General features: G+C 42.3%; 2 protein-coding genes across 5 annotated transcripts; one reads left to right on the top strand and one right to left on the bottom strand.

Moving 5' to 3' along the window:
* On the bottom strand, positions 1-8768 carry LOC109909076 (rab5 GDP/GTP exchange factor). 3 transcript variants are annotated; one of them, XM_020507976.2, is made up of 9 exons: positions 8481-8768; positions 7301-7503; positions 6798-6973; positions 3174-3343; positions 2845-2926; positions 2517-2649; positions 2320-2411; positions 1930-2186; positions 1-1799 (listed from the first exon to the last, which is right to left on the bottom strand). In XM_020507976.2, the coding sequence occupies exons 2-9, from the start codon at positions 7477-7479 to the stop codon at positions 1398-1400; spliced, it is 1491 nt and encodes a 496-aa protein (XP_020363565.1). In that variant the 5' UTR covers positions 7480-7503; positions 8481-8768; the 3' UTR covers positions 1-1397. The 3 variants fall into 3 exon arrangements, with proteins under 3 accessions (XP_020363565.1, XP_031651687.1, XP_031651686.1); XM_031795827.1 differs by having other exon boundaries at positions 2320-2435; positions 8551-8663; XM_031795826.1 differs by having other exon boundaries at positions 2320-2435; positions 8481-8613.
* On the top strand, positions 2540-13009 carry LOC109909078 (caspase-1). 2 transcript variants are annotated; one of them, XM_020507978.2, is made up of 8 exons: positions 2540-2685; positions 10490-10756; positions 10886-10995; positions 11392-11568; positions 11672-11912; positions 12009-12137; positions 12227-12336; positions 12457-13009. In XM_020507978.2, exons 1-8 carry the CDS (start codon positions 2601-2603, stop codon positions 12547-12549), a joined length of 1212 nt encoding a protein of 403 aa, XP_020363567.1. In that variant the 5' UTR covers positions 2540-2600; the 3' UTR covers positions 12550-13009. The 2 variants fall into 2 exon arrangements, with proteins under 2 accessions (XP_020363567.1, XP_020363568.1); XM_020507979.2 differs by lacking the exon at positions 2540-2685 and adding an exon at positions 9091-9315.
* Positions 13010-13360: the final 351 nt, after the last annotated feature.

The following is a 13360-nucleotide window of genomic DNA, read 5'->3' on the forward strand; positions in this document are numbered from 1 at the left end:
AGCTTTTGAGTTATTTTATTCATCAACACAAACCCATGGACACTATAAAACAAAACTGTCTCAATAAGTTACATTAAAATACAAGACAATGTTGAGTTACTCCTTCAACATACAAAAACAAACCTACAAGGTTGTACAGATGTGTGTGTGTGTGTGTGTGTGTGTGATATATATATTTTTAACATTCCTTTCAAAAATACCTGATCATTGATTGCTGTGTGCTATCCAATGCCTAGTTATTTCAGTTAGTGTTTAAATTGGATTGAATGGATTTTGGCAACCAGGATTTGGCCAGCATTTGTACACTGTTCTGATAGTTACAAATGTAATAAAATGAAACATGATAAAAGAACAGAAAATATATTAGGTAGTATGTAAATTGACCTTTCTGTTGTATCAAAGATACTACTCATTCAACTCAATGTCTACTCTTCCTTCATATATCCATCTGATCCAGAATGAATGGTTACTACATGGAGCTGAGATCAACATTGTTATGGCTATTCTGTTTGGCAACATTTACCCCCAATACATTTGTACAAATAATATACACCACTGTAAAATAATATAAAGAACTTACTAAAAGTACTCTTCTTAGATATAACCATTCTAAATATGCACCCTTTCTCTGTTCTTCTGAAGAAGCAGCTGTTCAGCAGTCAAACAAGGCCAAACAAGAGAGAAGTGACTGTTAGTATCTCCTATATACTGAATTGCAAATCACGTATTTCCCACAGACAAAATGTAAACTTTGAGCTACAGTATCAATCTAGCCATTTGAATAGGTTAAAGATCATTATCCCCTCTCAGAAGACTATAGCCTGAACAATAGAAAAATAAAATCACTTCCTCAAACTAAGCGCATGACTGAACAGGTTTGGCAGGGAAATGAAACTACACACACACACACACACACACACACACACATACTTATTTATAGACATCTTCAGGGGAAATTTGGTCGTGGTCACATACACTCACGTGACCCCAACAGATCCCTCTCGCTTGGGCTTCTGTACTCTGACTTGGATTCAGTCAGGAGGAGTAATATAGGGGACAAAGGAGGGCAAGATCAATGATCTGTGCCCCAATACTCTTAAAGCTTCCTTTCCTCATCTCCTTTCATGCATGACCATGGATGAAGGTAATATGCCTGCAATTCATCTTGTCCTCTTACCAATCAGTGGGGAAGACAGACCGAGAAAGTTGGCTATTTCGGAGTACTGGGGTTCAGGCGACTGCAAGCATCTATTTTAAGTGTGCATACAATGGGGAGGGTTGGAGTTATATTTCTTGGATCCATTAGAAGGAACCTATATGTGCATAAGGACAGGAGACACTTTCCAGGGTGGAGAGAGAGAGTAACAAGTCTAAAGAGGGAGGGAGGGAGGGAGGGGTCAGCCGGCAAACAACTGGGGTTGGAGAGGAGAAGGTAGGTGGTCGTTTTCCACGTTGTCAGCATCTATGGCAGAAGAGGCGGTGGGGGGAGCGGTGGGGTGCATTTCCAGGGGGAACCTCTCCATCACATCCTGCACTTTGTGCTCTACCCCATCCCTCCAGTCGATGAGGTCACTCTCCAGGCGGCGAGCCCCCTCCATGACGCGTTCCTGCCTCACGCCCAGCCCCGTCAATAGGTCCAGACTCTCGTTCATCTGGCTGAAAGCAGCACTACAGGCGGGGGAGGTGGCAGCCTGGGGACGCTGGGGAGAAGCCTGGCCTGACATGTAGAGCTCAAACTCCTCAACGCTCAGGTTCAGAGACTGGCCATCCAGCTTCTCTATGAAGGCCACCGCACAGCACTGCAGAGAGAGAGAGGAGAGAGACAGAGGGGAATTAGGGGAATCAGAAAATACATTCTTAATATGTGTAAATTGAGTTTGTTTGGTACAGCTCGTCTGTCTGTTTGCTTTGTCGACACAGTCCTCTCACCAGGTTGGTAAAGTAGTATCCGTCTTCTCCGCTCATGAGGCGGCTAGGGTTACAGAAGCGGGTGATGTACTGGATGTTGGACTGCAGTCGTGGAGGGTTGGCCTTCAGGACGATGTAGATGAGGGTGGGCAGGAAGTCATCAGCAGATGCCGCCTCCTTCTTGGTGGTATTGATGGCATTGAAGATGTGCTTACTGCAGCGTGTGATGCAGGTCAGCTTGTCCCTGGGCACACGCTTCGAGTCCATCTCGATCACGTCTACAGGAGGTCAGGGTGGAACAGAGTGGTAGTTAATGTGCTATGATGACATTCTACATCACATGCATGTTCATTCAATGTTTGTGTCTCTTTGTAAAAAACTAAAAACAAATGAATACATTGTAAGTCTGACCTGTGATGGCTTTGACCACGTTATCAGACACCTCTGGAATCTCCTCATCCACAGGGACACACAGCATCTCAATGGTGACCCAATGCAAGGCCCTGCAACCCAGCCACCCCCACCCACTTTAGTGAACAGATGTACAAGGAGGCATACAGCAGCTTTAATACTTAAACTCAGTACCATATCTGTTTCAATGTCTTTACCTGATTCTCTTTTGAATGGCCAGGTCTTTCTTCTCATCGTCTGTGGTCTCAGGACAGAAGACCTCCTCGTAGAGACGTGTCATCATGTACCTCTCTACCTCGTCCATCACACTCTCTACGCGCTCCGACGACCCTGGAGTCAACACGGACAGATTGGAAAACAGCAAATGTGAGTCATTCAAGGCCTACCTATAGGAGAGCTCTCTGAAAGAAAAGTGTGTTCCTTCTTCTTCATTGTCACCAGCAACTTTATCATCAAGCCCCTACTTCAAGATATCCTTAATGTTCCAGTATTAGAGTAGTAGAGGTGAGGAAAGGAAAGGTGTACCTTTGAAGTGTGTGTGCAGGCGGTCTGAAAGGTTCTGGTAGAAGTCTTGAACGCACTCAGACAGCTCATCAGCACCCAGGTCCTGGGGAACAAGCTCACTATTAGCATGAAGGGATTGTCGTACATTTTCATTCATTTCAAGGGCGAGTTCATTTGGTTATTCACTCAATACTCTAGAGTAACCTCAGCGTTTGTCTTTGTCATCCTTCTTCTACAACGAGGAAGTGAAATGGTCCAAACAAAAGCCGGAGGGGTGAATGAATAGAGGTAACCCCCATCAGGCTCTCCATATTCAGAAGCCCCTTATGGTATTGTGGTGTACTACTCACCCTCTTGTAGGCCATGCTCTCTGTGAAGGCTCGGCACTGTTTGAAGATCTCCCTGCCAGGTTTCAGTGTCTTGAGGAAGTCGATGAACTCTCGTGTGGTGCGGTCCGTCTCTAAGGGCTTGCGGCTCACTGAGGGGCTGGGGGTCGACAGGACCTCGCCAGGGACGGATTCTGGGAGGGGGAGGATACATAAACTCAGCGAAAAAAAGAGATCCTCTCACTGTCAACTGTGTTTATTTTCAGCAAACCTAACATTTGTAAATATTAGTATGAACATAACAAGATTCAACAACAGGCATAAACTGAACAAGTTCCACAGACATGTGACTAACATAAATGGAATCATGTGTCCCTGAACAAAGGGGGGGTGGGGGGGACAAAATAAAAGTAACAGTCAGTATCTGGTGTGGCCACCAGCTGCATTAAGTACTGCAGTGCATCTCCTCCTCGTGGACTGCACCAGATTAGCCAGTTCTTGCTGAGAGATGTTACCCCACTCTTCCACCAGGGCACCTGCAAGTTCCCGGACATTTCTGGGGGGGGGAATGGCCCTAGCCTTCACCCTCCGATCCAACAGGTCCCGGACATGCTCAATGGGATTGAGATCCGAGCTCTTCGCTGGCCATGGCAGAACACTGATATGCCTGTCTTGCAGGAAATCACACACAGAACGTGCATGCTCATTAATGATTGTTTATGGTTCATTGAACAAGCATGGGAAACAGTGTTTAAACCCTTTACAATGAAGATTTGTGAAGTTATTTGGATTTTTAAGAATTATCTTTGAAAGAAAGGGTCCTGAAAAAGGGATGTTTCTTTTTTTGCTGAGTTTATAATGGAGGGAATGATATACCTGTGTGTGTACAATATTCCTTAGGTGCTTGATATAAAGTACAGAAAAACAAGGGTGGGGTTTCTATTCATCTCATCCTTGACCAGCACAGCATGCAGAGTTGTGATTTCACACAACATCCTTCTGCAATTTAAGTTTTGGCTGGTTACTTTTTGTCTTTTTGTCTCATGTCTGACAAATACTGCTCTAGCTCTGCTACCTTGTCACCCATATATATCTCTAGCTTAAAACAGACGGATTTTGATGGGGATTTTTTTTGTATGTTATCTATTTTTATTTGTCACATAGACAACAGGTGTAGACTAACAGTGAAATGCTTACTTACAGGTCCTTTTCCAAAAACGCAGTTAAAAAATATGATTTTTTAAAATAAAAAATGTAAATAGTGACGAGGAATAAATACACAGTGAATAACGAATAAAAGAGTATAAAGTATTCAGCCGGTTGTCCTTCTGGAAGGTTCTCCCATCTCCACAGAGGAACTATAGAGCTCTGTCAGAGTGACCATTAGGGCTTCTTGGTCACCTCCCTGACCAAGGCCCTTCTCACCGATTTCCCAGTTTGGCTGGGTGGCCAGCTCTAGGAAGAGTCTTGGTGGTTCCACACTTCTTCCATGTAAGAATGATGGAGGCCACTGTGTTCTGGGACACCTTCAACGCTGCAGAAATGTTTTGGTACCCTTCCCCAGATCTGTGCCTCGACACAATCCTGTCTCGGAGCTGTACGGACAATTCCTTTGACCTCATTGCTTGTTTTTTTCTGACTTGCACGGTCAACTGTGGGACCTGTGGCTGGAGTCTGACAATGTTTTGGGCCTTCCTCTGACACCGCCTGGTATAAAGGTCCTAGATGGCAGGGAGCTCGGCCCCAGTGATGTACTGGGCTGTACGCACTACTCTCTGTAGCGCCTTGCGGTCAGATGCCAAGCAGTCATCAGGCCTACCACCGTTGTGTCGCCTGCCAACTTAATGCTGGTTTAATGATGGTATTGTGAGTCGTTCGCATCTACAGGGCAATATACATTTAGACAGGTTACCTTGGCATTCTTGGGCACAGGGACAATGGCTGTTTGCTTGAAACATGTACAGTGCCTTCAGAAAGTATTCACACCCCTTGACTTTTTACACATTTTGTTGTGTTACAGCCTGAATGTAAAATCTTTTGTCACTGGCCTACACACAATAACCCATCATTTCAAAGTGGAATTATGTTTTTGAAACTTTTACAAATGAATTACAAATGAAAAGCTGAAATGTCTTGAGTCATTAAGTATTCAACCCCTTTGTTATGCCAAGCTTAAATAAGTAGAAATTTGCTTAACATGTCACATAATAAGTTGCATGAACTCACTTTGTGTGCAATAATAGTGTTTAAGATGATTTTACGCCAAACATACAATTATTTGTAGATCACTCAGTCGAGCAATGCATTTCAAACACAGAATCAAACACAACGACCAGGGAGGTTTTCCAATGCCTCGCAAAGAAAGGCACCTACTGGTAGATAGGTAAAAAAACTAAAACAACATTGAATATACCTTTGAACATTGTGAAGTTAATTACACTGTGGATGGTGTATCAATACACCCAGTCACTACAAAGATACAGGTGTCCTTCCTACCTCAGTTGCCGGAGTCAAAGGAAACCGCTCAGGGATTTCACCATTTAAATGCTGTGACAGGAGAAAACTGAAGATGGCTCAACAACATTGTAGTTACTCCACAATACTAACCTAAATGACAGAGTGAAAAGACGGAAGCCTGTACAGACTAAAAATATCCCAAAACATGCATCATGGCACTGAAGTAAAACTGTTAGGGGCAAATCCAATGCAACACATTACCACTCTCCATATTTTTAAGCTTAGTGGTGGCTGCATCATGTTATAGGTATGCTTGTAATCGTTAAAGACGGTTGTTTTTCAGAATAAAAAAAGAAAAGGAATGGAGCTAAGCACAGATAAAATCCTATAGGAAAACCTGGTTCAGTCTGCTTTCCACCAGACACTGGGAGATTAATTCACCTTTCAGCAGGACAATAACCTAAAACACAAGAACAAATCTACAATGGAGATGCACACCAAGAAGACAGTGAATGTTCCTGAGTGGTCGAGTTATAGTTTACTTAAATCTGCTTGAAAATCTATGGCAAGATTTGAAAATGGTTGTCTAGCGATGATCAACAACCAATTTGACAGAGCTTGAAGAACTTTGAAAAAAATAATAATGGGCAAATATTGTACAATCTAGGTGTGCAAAGCTCTTAGAGACTTGCCCAGAAAGTCTCTGTAATCGCTGCCAAAGGTGATTCTAAAATGTATTGACTCAGGGGTGTGAATACTTATGTAAATGAGAAACTTCTCTATTTCATTATCAATACATTGAAAATATGTTTTTCACTTTATCATTATGGGGTATTGTGTGTAGATGGGTAAGAAAAAACATATTTAATAAATGCTGAATTCAGGCTGTAACACAGCAAAATGTGGAATAAGTCAAAGGGTATGAATCCTTTCTGAAGGCACTGTAGGTATTAGACTGAGTCAGGGAGAGGTTGAAAATCTAAGGAATTCTAGCTGGATGCCCCATGTGACCTCCTCCACAGTGACTGGGGGGAGAGAGTGGTAGTGGAGCAGAATTCTGAAAGAGCGGGGAAAGAGGAACTGTACACCAATATTATGCAGAGGGAAGGTAGTTTTTGTTTGGATCTGCTCATACCTCAAGTAATGGTAGAGAAAACACTATAAACCCTATCTCAAAGACTTGGACCCTACCTTTCTTGGGCGGTGTCTTTGTTGAGGGAGTGAAAAACTTAGTCATTGTGTTGACTTTACGTGACTTCTCCTTGGTTTTCCTCTCTTCAAACTTGCTGAAGGGTGCGATGGCAGGCTGGGGCTGGGCTGCCCCCTGGTGGTTGTTAGCGTACGCTGCCTCCTCCTCCTTCTGTAACCTGGGACACAGAACAGGCATTACTGTTACTACCACATGATCAATACTTCCGACACACAGAAAAAAAATGTCAGAGATCAAAAAGTCAAGAATCATGACACTGTTCCATTTGCTTCTGTGAAAATGGCTGTTAAAATGTTTTTTTTTGGACCAATAATCAAAAGTTACAGCTGCATTTAGTTATTGTTTTGTTTTCGACTGCACCCCTCAATTTTATGCAGGGCATTCAGTGTTTGCCACCGGGCTCCTAGATTTAAAATCGAGTGCTACCTCCACCCAGCAGCTGGGGGTTGATGCAAAACAAGTTTGCTCAGATAGACAACCACACCTCTCTGCCAGTGCATGGTCCTCCTGGATCTGTTTGTGTCTGGTTTGTTGGTACTCCTCCCGCCAGCACTTGGAGCAGAGGCCCTGCCAGGCCGTGTTGCCATAGAAACCACATCCCTTCGTACACAGCAGCTCTGACTGGTCCACATGGATCCCACGACGTTCCGACCGGTGGCTCATCCCTCACGGCTAGCGTGGATACGGCTGGGAATAACAGGAAAATGACAAGACTGAATGGTAGAAAGATCCACAGTCAGAAGTAGGCCTACTTCAAACTTGATGGCTATTTTTTATTTATCAGGACTTTGACAAAGTTGAATGCCTACACACTATGGGCCACATTCAGGTTTTGATAAAAATGTTTAATAGAGGTAGCTAGCGTAAAGACACATTTCAATACACACACTGAAAATCTTAGTGAATTCCTGTGCGTATCAAAATATGATTTCATATGGCAGTGTTTACACCTTTACCACCGTAACATTAAGGTCAACACTGGAAATCTGACAAGAGTTTGAACCCCTAAGAATCTGCCTATCCTTGATGATTTGGACTCCCGACTCACATTGGGAATGCATGATACGAAAATCAACACAGGAGGAATTTAATGGATGACCACAAACACTGGTGAAAATGTTTATGGCCTTCTAGCTGTGTCAAATCCCAATAGTGTAGCTGCCCTACACTTGACTTTGTTTGAAGCCACATTACAACGTTACATTACAACGTTATTAGTAGCTAGCCATCCTGATTTATAAACACGCTAGTTAGCTACTTTACTACCAAATATTCGTATAACTAACCCTACTACGATGTAATGCAATGTAATGGGCTTAGCTAAACTCTAACTAGCTTGCTAACATTAGCTAGCTCTAAATTCACGAAAAACGCGACACAATGACATGACAAAGCTAGCTAGGCTTCTTCTGGTAGCTAAATATTAACAATAAACTTAGCTACAAAAATACCATAATTAAGTATTCTACAATGGACACACCTGACCACTGGGTCCTTAGCAGAGTAGAGATGCATTGAACTAGGGTTTGGCTCACTACTAGAAGCTAACATTAGCTAGCTAGCTAGTTTGCAGTTGACGTTAGCTAGCTAGGGTGACAGTAATTCCAGACCCAACAAAATTGACAAACAATGTCGTTAGCTAACAACATTCTGCGACTCATTACCTTTTCAGAAAGATTGAGTGTAGATATATGTAGTTTTTTATGCAGCCAATTGGCACCATCTGCTACCCACCCGTCTGACAGACCAGTTTGTTTACGTAGTCACCCTTCTTCCTCGTTAGTCGATATCCAATAGCGCGCTCTTGAGACCATTTCAGGTATACAGACAGTCCTGTGCAACACTATATTCCTTCAAATGGGAAATTATTAAAACGTTATTCATTTTATAAGGGGTTCTTATTCAGAGCGATTTACAGTTAGTGTATGAATATAAAGGCAGCTAGATATGGACAACCACATATCACATTCATAGTAAGTAGCTATATAATAAAGTATTGATGTCAGACGTTTTCGGGAAGATGGGCAGGGACTCAGCTGTCCTGACCACTGGGTCCTGACAAATGATGTGTATACACCCTGGATGACTTGCGCTGTATTGAAGCCATCCTGACACTCCTCCTCAATTGTAAAAACATATTTTGGAAGCTACAGTATAGAAATGCACATTTCCTTTATTGTAAATCTGAAAAATACAACATATTTTTAAATGCATATCACAGTCCAACAAACCTGTTATGTATATATGCACCAAGCCAGCCAATCAGGTTACTGTATAAAATATACGGGAAGTTGCTAAGACTTTTTATGACTCCAGTAGTCTAGGTTGAAAAGCATTTGGGATGATCGAGTATCATCAAGAGAACGCCTAGGCATATCTTTATTCTATGCGAAATAGGCATATCTTTATTCAATGCGAAATAGGCATATCTTTATTCTATGCGAAATAGCTAGCAGAAAGAAGAGAATAGCTTCATCCACCTCATCTAAGGAATGGCAGGTAAATAATAAAAACGTATATGTACAAACATTATCGGCTGTTTTGCTTTGGTACAATTTGTTATTAACAAACATGGTATTTATGGTATTACTCTGACAAATATAAATATGAAGAATATTGCAATATTTCTGTTGGAATTCTGGGCAATTTTTTTCCACTTCGACAGCATGCATACTTTCACTTTCGCTATAGGCGTCCAACTCAAGACTGACTGGTGCAGGCAAAATGCACGGTCGATCCCCCGTTTTTTCTATCTGGAGCAGTTGATTTGATAACAATGTGTGTGTGTGTGTGTGTGAGAGAGTTCGTAAATTTGCTATGGCCATCAACTCTGATTACAGAGCGCTCTCGTTTTAGTCTGCCAGAGCGCAGAATAACTGACGAATTTACGAACGCTCAACATGCTTTGAATATGCCGGGAGTCAGTAAACGTCGGCAAGCATTAGCTAGGGTGCTTGACTGCCATTGTGAGGTCAGAACGCTCGGATCAACCCTACTCCTCGGCCAGATCGAAACGCTCTGAGTTTACAAACGGACAATCTGACAACGCTCTGATATTAACGAACGTCCAGAGCGCAGTCTGAACGCACTCTGGCACTCCAGAATGAATTTACGAACACACCCCAAGTAAGACACGAAACCAAATATTATAAAAATACATGCATCATTAAATAGACAAACTGAAGTTGCTACATCAATTGTTAGACTTTTAAATGAATGATATACACATTGATTCTTGATTTTTTTTTACCTATAGATGACTCATGAGCTTGGTTCAACCATTATACTCATCAAAATATAAGCTTGGTTTATTCATTTGTTTGTAAACAATGTAATTGTAAACAAACACTGTATAAACTATGCTTAAACATGGTTAAACAACATGGTTAAACTATCATGTTGATATCATGGATGGTCAGTCTTCGCATCCATAGCTCTGTCCATGAGGTTGAGAGTGGTTACGTTTCTCCAGCCCCATCACTCAGTTGTTTACCAAATCAGTGGCGGGGTGTCCTCTTTGTTATTGTTCGAGCTGCAGATTGTCCCTTTAAAGGATGAATTGAATTTTAGAATACACTGTATGCTCAATTATAAAGCAGATGCATAAGACTTAGACATCGCTCCAACAATGACTAAATTGTAGCTCTGATTAAATCCTATTTACTTTCACCAGACAAGTTGCTCTCCAAGGCTCGGAAGACATTCATAGACAGTGTGACGAAGCCAGTGATCAAGCAGCTCCTGGATGACCTTTTGGAGGACAAGGTGCTGAACGATGAAGAGACAGAATCGGTGACGGAGGAGAACAGCACTAGGGCAGAGCAGGCACGATGCCTTATCGATATGGTGCGGAAGAAAGGGAGCAAAGCCAGTGACAAGATGATTGCCAGAGTTCAGGAGAGAGATCCTGGACTTTATGACAAAATGGGTCTGGCCCCCAGTGAGTGAAACTGATACACCATTCAGTTACGTCTGTCACAGTGCCAAACTTCTCTTAGACTTGATAAGAGTTAGTAAGAACTTAACAGATACTGTAAATGTAATGTAACATGCTGTATTTTCCCTGCAGCACCATCATCGCCCCAGTTATCACAGCAGGAGGAGCAGCCAGTGTCCTCTGTCCTCACCCCCAGCACAAATGACTTTAAGAAGGACATTCTTCAGAGGAAGGGTAGCGAGGTTTGAGCTCTACTTCGTTGTCAAAGGATAGATCAGTGTACATGTATCGGTTTTCTTATCCTATTAGACCAGTAAGCTTTCTTATGAACCCCTTGGGTTACTGGTGTCATAGTTTAGGAAACACAGTTACTCTAAAGTCTTTAAATATATATATACATATATATATATATATATTTTATAATCTAGGTGTGAAAGTATAGTCAAAGTTTCAACTTGTAATTTCACAAACTGCAATAACTGTGTAACAATGTGTACCTACACTGTTATCACACAGTGGTTTTAGCATGACTTGTAAATTGGGACCAATTTCCACACATATTTTGACTGAGTAGAATTGTTGTTAGGCTATATTACTGTTAAATAACCTTTGCACCTGTCATTGCTTTGCTCGATCAGATTTACCCTCCAATGGATAAGTCTGGTCGGAAGCGTCTGGCCCTGCTCATAAACAACGTGGAGTTTGATGATAAGAACATGCTGAGACGAGGGGCAGAGAAGGACGAGGAGAACATGGAGAGGCTTCTCAGGGATCTGGGATATGATGTGGTGAAACACAGAAACCTGTCTGGACAGGTAAACAGAGGGAGGAAACATCTCTCCTGCTTCTAGAAGAGTGTTTACATGTTTCCTTAGTCTATGGTTTTTCTCCTCTGTGACTGACAGTATGCTCTTGCAGGAGATGGACGAGGCTGTGAAAGCGTTCTCTAAACGTGAGGAGCACTTATTGTCGGACAGCGTCTTCGTGGTGATGATGTCTCACGGGGAGCTGGGAGCCATCATGGGTGTCCATTACAAGAAAGGGGACCCTAATCTTGACATCTTCCCCATCAACAACATCTTCACACACCTGAACACAGAGAACTGCAAAGCACTGATTAACAAACCCAAAGTCATCCTCATTCAGGCCTGCAGGGGAGGTGAATCTTTCATAAAAATACACATTTCCTAAATGTATGTAAACCTTTTGTACAGGCAACACCTCCATATTAAAGAGGATTTGCATGTTGTTTCAGGCAAGGATGGGTCTGTTTGGGTCAGTGACGCAGTGCCTGGGTCCAGCCTTGACCTGGGGTTAGAGAGTGACTCATTTAGGAGGGAGCACAAAGAGAAGGACTTCATCTCCCTCCTGTCCTGCACACCAGGTTAGTGTGTCATATTAACACATTCTCAGGCATTATATTGTTTGTAAATCAATGTGAGTAAACCCTCATTACATTCCCTTCGCTTTCAGATACTGTGTCCTACAGAGAGCCAAAGATGGGCACCCTTTTTGTCCAACGCATCATGGAGACATTCAACACCTATGCCTGTGATGATCATATAGAAGAATTGTTCAGGAAGGCAAGTATCTGGAAACAGAACAGATAACATTGTTATTTCCTCATTGCACTGTATAGAATGATTGATCAGCTTTGATTTACTTTGAGCCACAATAACATATTTGTATTTTCTTCCATACAGGTCATGGGACGCTTTGAAGATTTCCCCAGACAGATGCCGACCAAAGACAGAGCCACTCTAACAAAGCACTTCTACCTCTTCCCAGGCCTCTGAGAAGTTATGATGATTGATTAATTGTATTGTAATCACAATGGAGGAATAAGGGAGCAGCATATTTTCTGTTATTTTGTATGAAAGTGTTTGGTAGACACTCCTTTTAAGATCATCACCAGTATGTTTTAAATTTATACTTATAATGAACCTTTTAACATTATTTTATCTACAAATTATTTATAATCTGCAAATGATTATATCCTCCTGTAGAGCTACTGGGTAGCCTATGTTGTCTTGTTCCAGCCCTGCTCTAACACACCTGATTCGGCTAATCAACGCCAAGATGTGTTAAAGGTGTGTTAGATCAGAGCTGGAACAAAAACGTATTGGGTACTAGGTTACCCAGTAACTCTCCAGGAGGAAGATTGGACACTCCTGTTTTAACATTTGGAAGATAAGTAAAATAAGTCTGTGACAAAAGCAATATTTGCCGAAATAAAAATCTCACTGCACTCAAAAACATGTAATACATTTAACAGATGTGATGTGCCTTTGGCTACAAATGAAAATTAACTTAATTTTGCTATCCACTATTGTTATCAGGAATCAAGATGCAGACTGTCAAAGTAACAATGATTATTGTGGCAACGGGCAGGCAAAGGCAGGTCAAGGCAGGCAGAGGTCGAAAATCCAGGGTAAGGCAAAGGTACAGGACGGCAGGCGGACTCAGGGTCAGGGACAGGCAGGGTTCAGTAATCCAGAGGTGTAGCAAAGGTACAGGACGGCAGGCGGACTCAGGGTCAGGGACAGGCAGGGTTCAGTAATCCAGAGGTGGAGCAAAGGTACAGGACGGCAGGCGGACTCAGGGTCA

This window comes from Oncorhynchus kisutch, linkage group LG18, assembly GCF_002021735.2.
Source record: "Oncorhynchus kisutch isolate 150728-3 linkage group LG18, Okis_V2, whole genome shotgun sequence".
In the NCBI taxonomy this organism is placed as follows: Eukaryota; Metazoa; Chordata; class Actinopteri; order Salmoniformes; family Salmonidae; genus Oncorhynchus; species Oncorhynchus kisutch.